The sequence below is a fragment of the Microcebus murinus genome, chromosome 2, assembly GCF_040939455.1.
Source record: "Microcebus murinus isolate Inina chromosome 2, M.murinus_Inina_mat1.0, whole genome shotgun sequence".
NCBI lineage: Eukaryota > Metazoa > Chordata > Mammalia > Primates > Cheirogaleidae > Microcebus > Microcebus murinus.
Window position 1 is genome coordinate 5855975 of NC_134105.1, and position 17137 is coordinate 5873111.

The 17137-nt window shown below is 56.9% G+C and overlaps 1 protein-coding gene across 2 annotated transcripts in view; it reads right to left on the reverse strand.

Moving 5' to 3' along the window:
* CASZ1 (castor zinc finger 1) overlaps positions 1 to 17137 on the reverse strand; it is a 144966-nt gene that overhangs the window by 37935 nt on the left and 89894 nt on the right. Inside the window, exons 1-2 of one of the 2 annotated variants that reach the window (XM_012791412.2) lie at positions 15346 to 15510; positions 14974 to 15012 (exon numbers count right to left, since the gene is read on the reverse strand). In XM_012791412.2, coding sequence (XP_012646866.1) covers positions 14974 to 15012; positions 15346 to 15394 — 88 coding nt within the window. In that variant the 5' untranslated portion in view covers positions 15395 to 15510. Of the gene's footprint in view, positions 1 to 14973; positions 15013 to 15345; positions 15511 to 17137 lie in introns of those variants that run through there. The other variant, XM_012791413.3, reaches the window with a different exon arrangement.

Consider the following 17137-nt stretch of genomic DNA (forward strand, 5'->3'; position numbering starts at 1 on the left):
ATAAACGTCCCGAGTGGGAGGGGGGAGGGCAGAGGATTCAGGTCACCCCCATCCGTCCCCCGCCTGACAGACGCTATATCGCTATCCAATCCAATAAAAAATCCCCCCCTTTTGCTTTAATTAATTTTACAGCTAGCTTGCTTAATTACTTTCAATCAAAATCCTCCTGCCATCGCAAAATTAGAGATGGTTGAGCTCCATTAGCCTAAATTCTTCATTTCCATATAGAAAAGAGGCTGTCTGCATAGCCAGCCTGGGCCCCTGGCAGGACAGACGCCTGCCTGCCTGCCCGCTGCAAGCCAGCCCGCTCCTGCTTCCGCTCTTCGGCCTGTGCGGTTCCCTCATTCTCCTGTACTGCTGCTGCTCTGGCCAGCCCGGCTCACCGAGGAGCTGAGGTCCAAGAAGGGACACTCCTCTCTGCCACTGACTCCCCCCATAATCCATGCAGGACTGCAGAGCTGGGCTGAGCTAAAGGGCCAGGACTGGTGTGGAGCCCTAGACCAGGGCCTACTGCTTTTGATGGAATGGATGGTGGTCCCTAGGAACCCACTTCCCTACTAAGGAGCCCCTTCTGCTTCCCAGACAGCCTAGTCCCCTGGTTGCCCAAACCCGAGGCAGACAGGTCTCCTGGGCCTTCTGCCCCACCTCTCACTCTTCCAGCAGTGCAGGAAGACTCTCAGCCTTGGATTTGGGGCCTAGTCAGTATAGTCCCCTGAAACCAATGTTGCCCAAGGTTCCCTGCGCTGATTGCCGGCTGGAGTCTTGCTCACTATCAGAGCAATCCTAGGGCCAGCTGTCTCAATGGTGCTACAAGGCAATGCAGCAGCCCCCACATACTCTGGCATTCTCCTGGGGGCCCCACGGGGGCTCCTCCTTCCCTCCCGTAGGCCTGGTTCCCAGCCTGCAACAGCTGTTCCTCCACCCCCAGAGCGGGTTGGGTGGGTGGTAGGTCTGGGCTCTGTCCACATCCTGGGCCTGCACTGGCTCCCTTCTCTCCTCCACCTGCCTCCTCTTGGCAGCCCCCAACCCCAAGTCCAGAAGCTCCACTTCAGGTTTTCCCTGCTACAGCCCCGAGTGTCACCACAGGGTCCAGCCCAACCTGGGCTCCAGCTGATTAAGGATCTGCAACAGGATGTAGGGATTACAGTAAAACCTGGCTCCGGATCTACAGGGCAGCAGGCCAAGTCCTGGCTCTGGGACTCCCCTCCCCTCCCCGTTCAGCACTGCCCGCCCCTAGCCCAGCCACCAATTGAGGGGAGAGGGTTGAGCCTCTCAGCCCTTCAGGGACTCTTGGTTGGACTTTGAGGAGTGACAAAGAACCACCCAGCCCCAGTCTGGCAGAAAGGCTTGGGTAAGGTAGGGTGGGCAAGAGGAGTGACGGCTGAAGCCTGCCCTGGACCCTTTATGACACTCTCAGGACAAGAAGCTGACCTGGTCTTCCTTCACAGGGAGCCAACATGGAGGTCAAGTGTCCGGGGCCCAACCTCTGGGCAAAGGCTGAGCAAGGTGGGGAGAAGGTTTATAGCCTAGGAGCGCCCCTCCCAGGCAGCAGACCTTAAGGCTGCCCCATGGCTACAGTAAGGCCTGGAGGGGCGTGATGCCAGCTCTGGGGGTGGGGGAAAGAGCTGACCCTGGACCTCTGGGGCCTGTCTTCTGGACACCAGGGCCCCATGGGTCAATCCACAGGCTCCTCACTGGTCCTTCTCTAAGGATTAAATCAGATCCTTTTCCTCCTAGTTCTGCTGAGTTTCTCAAATACAGCCTGAGCACCTACTGGCACTGCCCCCTCTGGCCCTAGGGATCCCAGGGGAATGAATGGTTTCAGGTCCCAGGGAGCACAGAGTCAAGCATTTCACACACCACTGAGAGCACAGAGGGGAGGCCACCTCTAGTCTGAAGCAGGCATCCTGGAGGCCTTCCCTGGACTGAACCCTGAGGTCAGCAGGTGAAGGTGAGGGGGGAGGTAGGAAAACACACAGACACTGATCCCAGCCAGGTTCTCTGGGGCTCCTGCTCCTCCCACGGCCCCCTCCATGCAGGTCTGTAACCTCCCTCCTGCCCTGTTATCCATGAGTCATCAGCAAAGAGAAAGGCAGGGACAGCCCCAGGCCTGGGGGCCCTCATTAACTCCCTGGTGCCCCCTCCCTTGACCACTATGCCTGGCCAGGTGGGTCAAGATGGTGGAAGGCTAGATGGAAGAGCAAGTTTGGGGTCAGTTCCTCAAAGATCAAAGGGCACAGCCCTTTGGGGAATGACACAGCCCAGGCCCTACTCCACCTGCCAGCCTGCCCACGTGGGCATCACCTGCCTCCCCCTGCCGTGCCTTCGGCACCCTCCCCCCTTGGCAGGAACAATGCTCCTTCAACACAGGGCCTGGGTACCCTTTCTCCATGCACCCTCCAGGGGTCCCCACTGAAATTTCACCTCCTCTGGGAAGCCTGCTGGATCTGTCCCCTTCCTCTGCCCTCCCCCTGCACCCTACTCCTTGCTGCGGCACTTCTGCAGTATCTTGTTTAATAAGACCTCTGCCTCACTAGGCTGCAAGATTCGTGGATGGAACCACTTTTTCAGCACAGTGTCTGGCCCAATAAATATCTACTGAGTGAATACAGAAAACCAAGTGTTTCTCAAGTTCATTAGGGCAGAGCTGGGAACCAGCCGTGTGGCCTGACTTCTGGACCAGCTCCTGCAGAGCTCCAGGAGCCTTTCCTCTCTGCAAGGGGGAGACTCCCCAGGTGGGATTGAGCCAACCCCCTTCCCTTGGGTCTCTTGCCCTCCTGAGCCCCAGGCTCACCTCCAAACGCCCTTCACAGGACTCTGCCTAGAGAATAAAAGAGGCCCCAGTTGTTCGAACATTTCTCTGTGAGAGGAACAACTGTTGCTGGCCAGTCCCTTTCTGAATAAATCCAGCAACTGTTTGCAGTGAAGTGCAATTCCCTGCCTCCACCTCCTGTCCCTGTCCCAAAAAGGAGAAAAGGGGATTGAAAAAAGGATGGGGGGGGAAATCCCATGCCAAGCCCCACAATCTCCCTACACTGGCTATCAAGTCTGTCTGAAAACATTATGGACACAAAGAGGGCACAGGGACAGCCACCTGCTGTCCCAGACAACTGGGACAGCCGCAGCTAAGGGTGAGGCTGTGAGATCAGGACCCAAAAAAAGGAGGCGAGAAAGTGAAGGATGGAGGGGAGGCTGGCGGGGAGTGGGAACGCTGGGACAAGGAGCAGGGTAGCAGACAAGCTGCAGAAGGGAGAGAAGGGGAGAGCAGGGGTCCACCTGGCCCTGCAGGTACAGGGGTGGGCTCTGAGGACATGGGCCCAGAAAGGTCCCGGAGTCCAGGCGGAATGGGAGCAGAGGAGGGTTAAGGGGACAGTGGCTACATGGGGGAGTGAAGGAGGGAGAGAGAAGTTGACTGGGAAAGAGGGAGCGAGGTCTATTAAAAACCTCTCAGTGCATAACACAAAATGTCAGGGTTTATAGCTTCATTCTTGGCTTTGCCGGGACTGAGAACCCTGAACAGAAATGTCACCGCTTGTCATGTTTAATCACCTGCTGTTTGTTAACACCTTCCCTGCAAGGAGCCTGTCTCAGTCTGCCCCTGGGCCCCCCCAGGGACCCGGAAATAGAAAACATCCCCGGCTTCTTCTCTGGGCTTTTGGCCCTGCCCAGGGCTCTTGAGGGAGGAGCTCCATTCTCACTCCATCTGAAGGCCTCCCCAGGAACCGCAAAGTGACCCTTCCTATCTGCAGCCAGGGAAAGTGACCCCACCTGGCCCTGTCCTGGGGTTGGGACCTTGGCTGGCCAGGGATGGTGTGCTTGGTGTGGCTGAGGCAGGGCGCTCCTGGCTTTCCCCTGCGCCCACTGTTGGCTTTCCAGGCCTTTCTGCCCCTTCTGTCTATTCCAATGTGTCCCCCACCCCAGAGTAAGAGAAGATAAATAAAGGACAAACTGCTCAGATCCCTGCAGCCTGGAAGTCACCAATCTGTCTGCTTGAAGAGCAACTGCCACCTAACATCTAACATTCACAGCCCCCATCCTCCCAGTTACAATCCGGATCACACCATCTGTGGTTCTGGTTTGGCTCTCTCTGAGCGTGCTTTCCTGGGTTGTTTAGACTAGGAGTTCTCAGTCCTACTGCCCCATAATTCCTCCCTCTGGGTTGGGGGTAGGTGTAGGGTGGAAGGGTGGAACAGGACACTCAAGCAGTACAAGCCTTCCCAAGAACACTTGGCTGTTCCCCACCTCTGAAAGCACAGCATGGTCTACACTGGGGAAGAAGCCGGGTCCCCTCCCAGATTACACACGGCAAAAAGACCTGGGCAAACTCAATACAGCCCCAGGCTAAAACCCCACGTGGGGATAGCTGTCTGCAAAGCAGCAAGTTCATCCTGTGCGTTCCCAAGGTAGGCTGTTACTTCTAGTAGCAATGAAGGCCTGTGGGGATAACCAGCCCTGAGCTGAGCTGAAATGGTCTCCCAGTGAACCAGGAGGAAATGTCCCCAACTTCCCTTCCAGCAACGTCTCTGCTTATACAGAAACATATCCAAAAAACACGCATTCAAGAACCTATCTCCTAGGAGAATGCCCATTCATTTAGATGTGCTTCCCGGAAAGCCCTACGTCCAGTGCATTCACTGCCATCTCACCAGAGAGACAAGTCAGATTGTGTTCCAACCACCGGCAACCCTTCCCTCCAGACAAACAACAGCACCCCCTTCTCTCAGATGGGCAATACTGGATGCCTTTGAAAAGGAGGCTCAAAATGCATTTGCATCAGCTACATTTTATCTTGTAGGGAAAGCCCAGGGATGTGTCCACAAAGTACAGGTGGGATATACATGGGGCCCAGAGATGTTTGATGTTTGGGGACACAAGCCAGACAGCACAGCAAATACCCAGGGATGGAAGCCTGTGCAATCTCCACTTAATGCTGCCATGTGGAACAGTCCTCGGGGAAGCCCTGGCCATATCATTTGGCATTCCGCAGTTGGGAACAAACCCACCAGTGTCTCTGGGCCTCCTGTTTTCCCACTTGTGCAATGGGGCGACTCTTTTGTCTTTCTTCGAGGGAACTCACGAGGAGAGGTGGGATGTTAGGCGTGGCCCTCTCGGAAGGAAGGCGCTGGGTAAACTCACGGCAGGGAGGGGACTGGGGGGACTGCGTTGTCCATGTCCTCTCCAGAAGCCCTGTCTGGACTATGAAACGTGGGGGGAGAAGGCTCAGTGTTAAAGGAGCAGGGCTGCAGTTGCAAGCCCTTTCTGGGCTGGCCAGGCTTTCGGGCAGTGCCCTTTCGTGCCTGGGGAGGTGTGCGCATGCCCGCTTGAGCACACACACACCTAACAGAACACAGCAGCCCTCGGAGCAAGCCCTGGTTAGTGGAGGCTGGTTTTAGATGCAGCCAGTGGCAAGTCACCCACCATGGACAGAGATATATTTTATTCAGGAGGTGCCTGGGCTCTCTGAGACTCTGAGAGAGGGACGGCTATGTCAGGCAGCCCACCCTCCTGCCTGTAAACAGGGCTGACCAACCTCCCAGTTTGCCTAGTACCAGTTTGCCTAGACCCATCATAGGACATGGGTCTTTCCAGTCGATTTTCCAGGCAGACTGGGCTGGTCGGTCACCCTGCTGCGAGATCACCATGTTGCTGACTACTTGGTCTGGTAGTTGGAGACTGCTAGAGTCTAACCAGCACCTGCCCCTGAGGTCCCACATTCTCAGGTGGCAAGTGAAGCACTCTCCTGGGTGAACTGACGACACTGGGCCTTCTCATGCCCACGGGAGGTCGGACCTGAGCCTCTCCCACACGTGAGTTTTTAAAAGCGGGTCCCTGTCAACGAGAGGGACCGTGAGCACACACGGAACACGTCCTCTCAGCTCAGGTGGCCACGGCAGAGCCCAAGAGGAGCTCAGGGAGTGAGACCCAACCTGAGGTTCTCGAGCCTCCCAGCCTAGAGCTGTTTTGCCCGAGACCCTTGGATTAATCAGATGAACACGGCCTCCCGGCCAGGCCCCCTGGTATAATCCTTTCATTAATTTACTATTAGATGGTAAATTACTCCTTATTCAAGATTATAAGTTTTCATCTTATTTTAAGTTAGATTCTTAAAGCAATTACCAAGGCATCTGGCAGTGACTTCACTGCTGTGGCCGGGCCCTGGAGGGGAGAAGGGAAGCCCTGAAGCTGCACAGGCCCCTGGCTCTAGGCCCCTGAGGGGAGTCTGGGAAAACTGGGAGCCCCTAAACACCTGTCCTGGTCCTGGGAGGGAGGTGGGGAGCACACTGTAATCTCTGATATTTGCCGTTTGTGGAAAAACTCCTTTCCAGCACCACCTGCCCCATGAACCCGCTGGTGACAGTTGCTGAAAAGCCTCAGCAGCTGGTGCCGCGGGAGCATTTTCTATTTTTAATTGTTTGATCAGAATATTAACTCATCTAGGCCCATTCCCAAGACACATTTCCCAGCCAGAGGGTTCCCCTATTTCTTCCCGTACCTTCCTCTCTCTCTCCCCCTCTCTAGTTAGAAGTCAACTTTGAAATGAATCATTGGAGGCACAGACTGTTGTGAGTTTGGGATGCATCACCGGGGAGAACAAGGAGGCAGGTCCTCCCTGACTGCAGCCCTATGGAGCTGGCCTCTGCTCTCTTTCCTCTCTGGAGGCCGGCTCAGCATCCCCAGGTATCCCACTCCTACCCAATGCCCCCGCTTGCTAAAGGAAGACCTCAGCCTTACACCCTCCCCTGGGGTCAGCCCACCATCTCTGCTCACTCGCCAACGTGGAGGGCAGAGCAGAGGGGCTAGGGACACCCATGAAGCTCCCAGGAAGGACAAGGAGGGTGCACTGGGAGGTAGGCCTGTGCCCCTAGGCTCAGAGGGACTGGGCAAGAGACTGACTTCCATTTCTGCTTCCCTCTATAGAGAAAGGGAGCCCTTAGGAGAATCTGCCAGCAGCTCCTCTCTGGGAGGCAATGCCAAGTGCTCCCGGCCTGCCCACCAAAGGGCAGGTCACACAACCCAGCTCAAGCTCTGTGTCATTTGAGCTTCAGTTGGACTGCACTGCTGGGGAGAGCCTGCTAGGGACAAACTCAACCTCTTGGCCCCCACGTTACCCCATCCTAGGAGGGGGTCCCCCACCCAGCACAGGGGCCCTTGGCCGCTTGGCCCTCCTCTCCCTACACACCCTTGGCCATGCTGCTGTGCTCTTCCCTCTCAAGGTCACAGGGCCGTCCAAACCAGGAATATTTACTCACCAGACTGGCCCTGTTAGCAGCACTCACCACAAATATGCTTTCTGATAAAGTTGGCAGAAAAAAAATTCTAGAGCTCAAAACAATGTCAGAAATTGTCCCCCACCCCCACCAAGTAAGGACGAGGTGGGGCCTGGAAACAGGTCACACAACCAGCTGTGGGATAGTCCTGGGGAGCTTTGTTCACTCTCCCTCTTGCTTTTCTCCTTCCTGTTTTACCTCCCAACACACAGCCTGTTGCCAGGGGACTAAGGGCTGGGGACAGTTCTGGGCTGGTACTGAGTCTTGGGGACCAGACCTTTGGGGGCCTCTGGAGGACAAGGCGGGTGGCCTCTTACCTCGGCTGCTCCCTGGACCGTCTCACCTCACTGCGCCCCCTCCCCCGCCTGATCCTCCCTCCGTGCACATGGGCTTTAATGTTTTTATTACCTGTTTGACTCTCTGCCTTATTGCTTCTCCCCTTAATGGGGCCGTAACCGTGGAAACGAGGAATAAACGGCCACCAGAAAATGAGATGATTAAACAGGTCACCCTGGCAAAACAAACTCAGCCAAGGAACCTCTGGGGGGTGGGGAGGGTAGGCTGCCCCTCCCCCACCCATGGCCAGAAGGCTTGGACCAGGTCCTGACCACACTTCCTTGTCCTGAAAGGACTGGGGCAGATGCAGTAGGGCGCCCCCTGCTGGGCAGTGGAGCACCTCATCAATTCTGCTGGGCAGCCCCCCTGGCTGGCCATGGCCTTGGGCTCCTGGGCTGAAGGAGTAGCAGGGAGGCAGACACTGGGCTAGAGGGAGGTGAGGGCCATAGAAAAGGAGAAGATGCTTCCTGGTGACAAAACCTTCCAGGAGTCTTTTTCCTTGCTGGCCTCCTGGATGCTGCTTGCCCTCTTCTTGCACTGGGGTCCCCCCACCCAGTGCTCTGCTTGGCTCCTCTAGTCTCCTGTTCTCATGCAACACCTTCCCTCCCAGAGGCCCCCGTAATTCACAGAGAAGGCCCTATAAAAAATGCCCAGGTGACCTCTGGGAATCCCTGGTCTCTGAAGCCACAAAATGTATCCATTCCCTCTCCTCCAACTCAGGCAGTGCCCTGGCCTCAGCCCCGGAGGCAGTGAGAGAGGGCCCTTCTGGCGTTAGGAAGGGTCTCCGCAGCCAAGCAAGTAGGGCACTGGCATCCAGGGGGCCAGGAGAGCCGGGAGAGAATCGAGAGGGCAGGCCTGTGGAACATTCTAAGAACAGATCCCACAGCCAGCTCCGGAGGAGCCTACACACCATATGATGGGGCAGAGGTCCGGAGCTCTGGCGATCTGGGCTGAGCCCTCTGTGTGAGCCCACTTGCACTTTCTAGCATCACACCCTGCACTGGGACTGACTAGCTGGAGGGGTCCTGGAGTGGAGAGCAGGACTAGAGACAACAGACATGTGCAGTGAGGTCTGCTCTGGAGGTAGGGAAGCAAATGGGAGATGGAGGTGGGCAAGGGAGGAAGCAGAGGAGAGGCTCAGATGCCCCTGGCTACTGCCCTCCTGTCCCCATCAGGCAGCACACGGACATCCTAGCAACAGCCCCATCCACAGTCATGGTTAGTAGCTACTGGGGGGCCCCGTCTGACCACCCAACTCCTATCTTTATCCTTCTGCTCCCTTGCCCCCTCCATGTCATCCCAAATCCCAGCCCCACTCCTTCCTGTAAACCAGGCTCTAGAAAGCTCTCAAGAAGCTAAAACCCAGATCCTGAGGGAATCAGCCAACATTTCCTGCCTTCCTCCTCCTGCCCCTACTAAGAAGCTGGGGAGGCACTCGGTGCAGGACATCAATCAGCTCCACTGGCACTTACAGCGGGAAGGCGTGAGCCCCAGCCCCAGCCGAGCGCTGGGAGATGTCAGCACAGCAGCTAACATCTAATGGTCACCACCAGGAGCAGCAGTAGCTGAAGAAAACAAGGTCCCTGGCGTTGGCCTCCTGGGGACCAGGGCATTGAGTCTGAGTGCTGCCCCAGCACAACAATGTTAAGGGTATGACCAGGTCCTCAGAGCAGCAGGCTCCCAGCCAGCCTCTGATCTCTTATCTCTTTCCAGGGCCAACTGGGTGTGAGGCTGGAAAAGGTGTTGAGGGGAGGGGGGTTGGCAAGAAAGGCAAGCAGGAAGAGGCTGGCTTTAGGGAGCTTGGTGGCCTGGGCAAAAAAGGCAGAAAAATGTGGTTGCAGAATGGGAAGCAAGAGTTCTGTTCTCAGAGGACGTGAGGAGGACAAGGCACATGCAAGAGACTGGGTGGGAATGCAGAAGGCATGGGTGGTAGAGGGGACATCCCTTGAGGCCACTCCTTCACAAAGCTCCCTGGGCCCGGCCCCTGGGTCCTCTGCCTGGAGCCACATAGGACTGCACCCTTCCCTCCCTCCACCAGGCATGCCCTGCCAACTTGGGGGGCACCAGGCAGTCTTCATTTCTGCATCTCTTATAGCAGGAGCTCCCCAGATGCTTGCTGAATTGAGGGCCTCACTACCTGCATGGGGTCTCTTCCCGGACTGGGGACATACATTCTGTGAGTCTGGGGTGTGAGGGTGCTATCTATGGTCAGGCAGCCAGAGGGGTATGCACTAGACCACCAAGCTGCTGCCTTTCCCAAGCTGCTCCAAGGAAGCAGGCGCTCCTCCTCCGCATCCCGGGGCTGCCGGCCCTCCCCTTCCTGCTCCCTGACTTCTTCCTACTCTCGCTGTGCCCTGGCCAAGCTACCCCAGAACAGCTGCTGCTTGCCTTGGGGACCCACAGGCAGTAATTACTACAGAGCAACTTCCTTCCCCCTCTGAAGATGAGGAGGAAGAGGAAAAGGAGGAGGAAGAGGTGGCCACAGCCAGGGTGGTCAAGGTTTAAAGTCCAGCCCCAGGAGGGCAGTGTTAATAGATAAGCTTGGAGCCTGGGGGGATGCGCCGGGATGGAGAAATGGCCTGACCCTCTGAGAATGGTGGGCCAACCAGAGAGGAGACTGGGGCGCACCACTAACCTGACAGAATCCAGAAAGAAGAGCAGTCAGGGCCAGGAGCCTTCCCAAGCCCCACCCAATCCCCTGCCCGGGCAGTGGGCAGGGACCTGAGCCAGGGGCAGCAGCTTTAATGAGGAGATGCTGCTGCCGTGACTCAGCCTCCAAAGGTGCCTCCATTTATTTTATTTTTCCATCATAAAAACCCAAGCTGCAACTCAGCCAGATTCCCCAGCTGGGGGGTGGAGGAACACTGGCAGTACGGGTGAAGGCTGGTGTAGAGTTCTGACTAACACTGGCCCCAGTGCCTTCCTTGGAGAGGAGAGCTATAGGTCCCCCTGGCTGGCGCCTACCAGGGAAAAAGGGTCTGGGGTGGGGTTTCCCACAGGATCCTCTCGGACCTGCCTTCCCTGTCTCTGCCTTTCATACTGAGTTTGGCTCTGAAGTCCTCCCATAACTAGTACTAGGGCTGATTCAAAGAATCACTTCACAGCTCAGAGCTGCCGGTCTCTAATGCTTTCTACCAAAGGTAAGGTCCAAATGACGTGCTTCTCTCCCTGTCCACTCAACTCTTCCCCTTCGAGATTGCCCCACTGAATAAAAATCAAGTTGAGAGAGGGAGAACCAACGACCTTGAAGGTTATTTGACACTCAAGTCCCTCCAAACATCACTAACCAGTGCACAGCCAGCCTCTGTTTTAATGGTACCAGGAGACTCACTGCTTTCGAGACAGCCCATTCTGTCCTTGGCTCTGACGGCTCCTTCCTGCAAAGATGGCACCAGAGCACCTACCCTTGCAGCAGACTCGCAAAACTGGTGCCCAACTTGACTGCAGGGACTGGTCTCATCTTAGACTGGCTGAGTGGGTGTATCTGGCCAAGTAAAAGCTGGAGGAAGGAAAATTGAGGGCTATCTGCTCTACCTTAAACCTGGCATGGAATCTCTTCCTCCAGAAACAGCACAAGAACCTTCCCAATCCCGAGTGAATGCTGGGTCAAAGGCATAACCACAGCTAGTGAGGTTCCTAGAAGCCTGCACTCTTGGCAAGGCTCTGGCCTTGAACAGGCAGCTCACAGAAGTTCTGGAGTGCGCTGACAGAACTCACAGGAGTTCTGGAGGTGGGCTGACACGCAGGGCGGCAAGGCCCTGAGCAGTACACTGGGCCTGGGTTGGGGGAGGCAAATTCTTTGCTCCCTGGGGTCAGGTACCACCTGGAAGAAGTCTGCAGCCTTTCTTCTCCTCCCTCAAGACTGTGTGCTCTCAAAACATGTGGCTACTAGGAAATTCCACTCCAAGAACCAGGCTAATGAGCCAAATTGGCTCAGCCCTTGACCCCACCCTTCCTGGCCTTCCCATAGCTGAAGCCTGGGCCAGTATCCATGGGGGTTCTGCCTCGCATGTGGGGGGGTCCCAACTGGAAAGAGGGGGGCCCAGCAGGAAAGAGAAGCAGGCCTGGCTCAGTGAGTGGCACCCAGTCCCCCCTGCTGACTCGCCTTGACAACAGGGCTGCAGCCACAGTGTCACGCGGGCAGTGCTGCCCCTCACTGGCTTCCTCTGTGGTCTGAGGCCATCCCTTTGAATGCACCTTCTTGCCCATTTGGGCCTTTACCTGGCAGAGCCCACCTTGGATCCTCTACTGGACAGCTCTAGTCCTGATCAGCCCCTCCCCTTCTCAAGAAGAGAAAGGGCACTTACAACCAGGTCCTCAGCAGTCAAGGGCAAGTTCCTTCTCAACACTCTACTACTGTTTCACAGCCTTTTCACCCCGGCTTCCAGTTATGTTCTGGGCCTAGGAACCAGCCTAGTGGGAGCCTAATCCCGGGGAGCTTCCCAACTGCAGGATGGATTTACCTGTGTCTGAAAGCTTCCTCCCATCTCCCCTTCCCCCTCCCTCCCCCAGGGAAATCACTCTAAAAGGGCCTAATGGAACTATGTCCTCCTCTCTTCCTCTCTCTCCTCCCTCCCTCCCTCTCTCTTTCCTTTTTTTTTTTTATTAGCATTTGTGGAATTTATTCCCAAACTCTCCTAATCTTCCGTACACAACCATTTGATTTGCATAACCCAACCCCCTCTCATAAAAACTGGCTGCTAGTTTAATTAAAAAATGTAAATTTGCTGTCATCTCGGGGCCTGGTGAATTAGGACGACATCGGCATTTTTTATTGCTAAAGACGTCCAGATTGATCCAGCCCTTGGCTGAACTATGGTGGGGGAAAGAGGTCCACATGGTCCCTGAGGGTCTTGAGGTCCTGCTGTCCCCTCTTGAGGAGCCTTGCTTCTCTCGCCACTGAATTACTCATGGCTGGAGTGCTTCAGGACCTAGACGAGCCTAGGGCTAGAGAAGATGGTAACCTATGATCCGATGCTTGTTGGGTCCCAAGGCCAGGAACCCCTTGGGGCCTGTGCCTCTGGCCTTGTCCTGTGCTGGAGGGGCCCTTGCCTGAGGCTGCCCATGTAGCCCCTCCTCTCACCAGCAAGGAGCTTGGTCAGAGATGAGACCCCTGGCCCTGGCTGTGTCCCTGTGTGTTCCAGAGGTAGAGGGAGCCACTCCAAGCTCCTGAAGATGAGCATGGAGTTGGCCCAGAGACAGGCTCAGAAGGGATCTCAGAGGCCTCATCTGCTTCCCTTTTTTTGTGAAGTGGGGGAAAAAGTACTTTTCCTCTGAAGTTCTGAGATTAAGTGAAACTTCCAAGTTCAAAGAAGAGGCTGAGATGGTATCACCAGATGACTCCTCCGGGAAACAGTCAGAACTTTGACACCCTGGACCTCCCCTCCCTGAATGGCCAGAGTCCAGGCCTGGGTCCCACTGGGAGTGTCCTGCTCCAGCCATAGAAGGGACCAGCTGACCTCAGGGGCCCTTCTGGCTTCTAGGAAAAGTTTCCAGAGCCTGTCCCTGGAGTGCTGGGAGAAGTAAGTCTCCCCAAGGCCCAGGAGGGATGCCATAAAAGGCTCTGCCACCTGCCTCCTGCCAGGCCTGAGAGGCCCTCACTCCAGTCCAGACAGCCCACAGAAGGGCTCTGGAGTAGTGTCCCCATGACAGACTAAGAGAGACTGGTGTATGGAAGAAGGATGGACGCCAGCCCCAGTTAGCACCCAGGTTAGGAGGAGGAAGACAGGAAGGCCCGCCTTCCAGCTGAGTAATGCCTGGGTCCCATGTGCCCGCCCACAAGCAGAGGCTCCCTGCCCCAGGTAGGGGGTGGTGCATTCCTGCCTGACCCATCTCTGAGGTCTGCTTCTTGGCTGGGATGGGTGGGGGCACAATTTCCAAAGAAAGGGGGTGGGGCCTGAGAGGGAGGTGATGAGACACCTGATTAGAGGTGGGGGCGGGCTGGTTCCCTGTGGGAGTGGAGGGTAGGGAGGGGCAGGGTGGCATCAGCGGCCTTAGATACCTTCACCACTTTGCCCAGCAGAGGGTGTCACACCCTTCCTGGGCACAGAGGTCCTGAGGACCTCCACATCAGGTTAGCCAAGATCACACCTGGTGGGACAGTCTTAAAACTTTGAGAACAACACCCTCTCCCATAAGCATATACCTTCTTCTTAAAGCCAGCCACCATGCCACCCACCAGGGGACCCTCAGTGCTGCCTCCTGCCCTCTCCTGACCTCAGAAGGTCATATGTCAGCTCCTGGGTCCCAAGGGGTGATGCTGTGAACTTGGGCCTGTTACAAACAACAACGCTAACAGCCACCAATACCACCTACCCTTTTATCAATGAAATGGAAGGGTTCAGAGATCAGTCTCAATGAATTATCTACCTGTTTCTTTCTTTTAAAACCTTTAAGAAGAAGATAGCTGCTTCTGTCAACCTAGGATGTGAGGATCCTAGTCAAAACTTGTTTTTAACAAAGAGGGCCAATGGAAAGCCTGAACAGCTTAAGGGCAAACCTCACTCTGGACTCAGGCTGAAATCCCAGATGGGAAAAGATGAGAAACATTAAATAGAATTAGATTAAAACCAATAAAACACCAAAATCTCAGGATAAGCTCTGTCCTAGGCCAGCACCATGCTATCTGGAGCCCTAGCCTGGTCCCACACCAGGCCCCCCAAACCCAGATGCCTAAATTTAGTAGTTTGCTTGGTCCATCACCACCTCCGAGGGTGGGGGCTAAAGAGGGGGACCGGACAGAGTCCCGGGCCCCTCACTTTGAACTGATAACAGCCGCCTCATCCCACAGATTCTCAGGTGAAAAACACTCATTAGCCATAATAAGCAGCTTGATCATCCGACACAGCCTTGTCCCAAATAAATTAAATTCCTTTACCTTGAGACAGTCGCCCCGAAACCAGACTAACCACCTTTCCCAACAGGACGCTGCTTTCAAAAACTAAACCACCCCCCACTAAAAAAATAAAAACACACACCCCACAGCCAGACACACAGAGATCTTTGCAAAGGAAAAAAACACACACAGAGAAAAAACACGGAGCCATACAAGAAACACGGAGCACAAAAACCCCCACAAAAACCCCCTAAATCCTCTCTCTGGGTGCCCCCCAGCTCCTCTCCCCTCGGTTCTTTCATAATGACAAGCATCAAATTAGTCACAGTCACTAAGCAAGTAACAAATAACAACAACAATATCCTCAGAAGTCTCGCAACCAGAAACCAGGGCGGGGAGAGGCAGCCGCCCCGACCCTCCGCAGGCCGCCCCCACCCCCTGCCCGGCCGCCACCTCGCTGGGCTGAAAATACACGAACTTCCGTGAAAGAACCGAAAGAAAAGTGAAAGAGCCTCCCCGGGTTCCCACCGGTACCTGTTCCGAGATCCATGCTCCTCTCTCTGGTCCCAAACTCTTCGAGGAACGCCACCAAAAGAAGAACAGGAGAGAAAAAAGATGCGTTTAGTCTCCAGCAGGCCCCCCGGGCCCCCCTGGGCGGCCCGCGCCCCCCGTCGCGGCGCCCGCGCATCCCGGCGGCCAAAGTTTCTCCCTCCGCGCCGCCCGCTTCTCACGCTCCGGCGCGGCGCGCTCCGGGCTCCTCGCCGCGCCGACTTTCTCAAACTACAGCGGAAACTCTCCGCGGCCGCGGCCTGGCCGGGGCGCCGGGCCGACCGCGGGGCCGAGGGGCGCCCCCGGCCCCCGCCCGCGCCCCAGCCCCGGCCCTCCCCCGCCCGCGCCGGTACTCACCATAGTCGGAGAGTCGAAAGCCGAATTCACTTAAATAATCAACTTTCATAATACTTAATTAATGCCTAATTGCAACTGATTACTCCCCGAATAACAAGTTGTTTTAAAACCCTGATGTCATTGCTCCTGACGGTAACACTCAGGGTAACAGTTTGGCAGGAGGGAGCGGCCGGGGGCGCTGCCAGGCGCCGCGGTGATTGGCAGGGCGGCCGCGGCGCCGCCTCCTCGGCCGGGCCCGCGCCGGCTCCCGGCAGGTGAAAGATCAGAGCCGGCCCGCCCGCCCGCCCGCCCGCGCGCCCCCGCCGCCGCCGCCGCCCGCCCGCCGGCCGGGTGTTCCAGTGAATGGGCTCGCGCTCGCCCGCGCCGCCGCGCGCTCCCTCCCTCCCTCCCTCCTCGCGCGCGCGCACCGGCTCGGGCGGGCGGGCGGGCGGCCTTATTGGCTCCGTGATTCCCCAAACCTCTGCCTTAGGGAGGAGGGAGGCGGGGACTCTGCGCGCGCTCGCGCGGCCGGAGCGGGGCGCGGGCACGGCGCTCGCGCACACGCGCCGACTCTCACCGGCCGCCGGCGGCCGCGCGCTCGCACGCTCCCCTCAGCCGCTCCGGCCGCGCGAGCGCGAGGGACGGCCGCCGCGCGCGGCCGCTGAAACTTTTCCGCGCGGGCGGGCGCAGGTGTGAGGGGCTGCGGGGCCATGCCCGCCGGCCGCGCGCTCTCGTGCTCCCCTTCGCGCTCCCGGCGGGCTGGGGCACCTTGGGGGTATCAGAGTGACTTTGTTTCCCCTCATAGCCGGGTTCCCAGATTTTGTTGTGGTGGCTTTTTGAGTTCGAGGATAGTGGAGTCCCAGAGCGGTCGGCAAAGACGCGCGTCAGCCCCTGCGCTCCCGCGAAGGAGTGCAAGCTGGGACACGCACTGGGGTTTCTGACGCTTTGCTTCGGTTTGCCCCTAAAATGTGCCCACCTCTCCCCACCAAGTGTGCGCCTCCCGGGACTCCCAGCCTTTCTCCTCTGCCCTGGAAGCTGGGCCACTAGCCCCACAGCCTGACGCGACTGGGGCCAGGCCATCAGGTCCCTCCGGCCCCTGCTCCCAGGAGGGGCCCCAGCAGACAGAGCACAGGCCCCCCTCAACCAAAGTGCCTGCCTCCCGCTACCTGCTCCCCCTCTGCCCTGCGGTCAGGCCCCATTTCCTGCCCGCTCCTGGCTGGACCAGGCCTTGGTGTTCTCCTTGCCCCTCTTCCTCTCCCAGAGAAGGCAGTTTGGTGGGTCCCTCTACCATATCCCCATCCAGCCCCTGCTCCCTGCTGCAGCCATATGTGTTGAGAGTCCGTAAATGTTGGTGACTCAAGTTACCCACCCAGCCTGGAGGGGCTCAAGGACAGAGTTAGCCCGGTGAGCAGGATCTGGGGCAGCTCTGCTAAGGCAGGAGTGGCTCACGCTGTCACTGGCTCTCATTCCCTGTCCCTTCTTTGTCCATCCTGCTGCCTTCCCGGGGCTCTCCCAGCTCTCCCATTTCAGAAGGGGCCGCATTGCCTTCAGACGAGGGCAGGCTCTCCCTGGTCTTTGGACAGCATTCAGCAAAATGGCGCTGGCCTATTTTTGCAATATTTCTATTTTGCAAAGGGAGGGGCCCAGGGAGGCCTTGGGGCAAAGACATCAGAGAGTTAACAATCTACTCTTTCTCCTACTTTCCCCTTATTTTTCTTCTTTTTTCTGATCACCCTATAGTTGTGCATGGCCTTGCAGGGACTTTAGCATTCCTCCTCCTGTTTGACCACCCTTCTTGGCAACCCCCACTCCT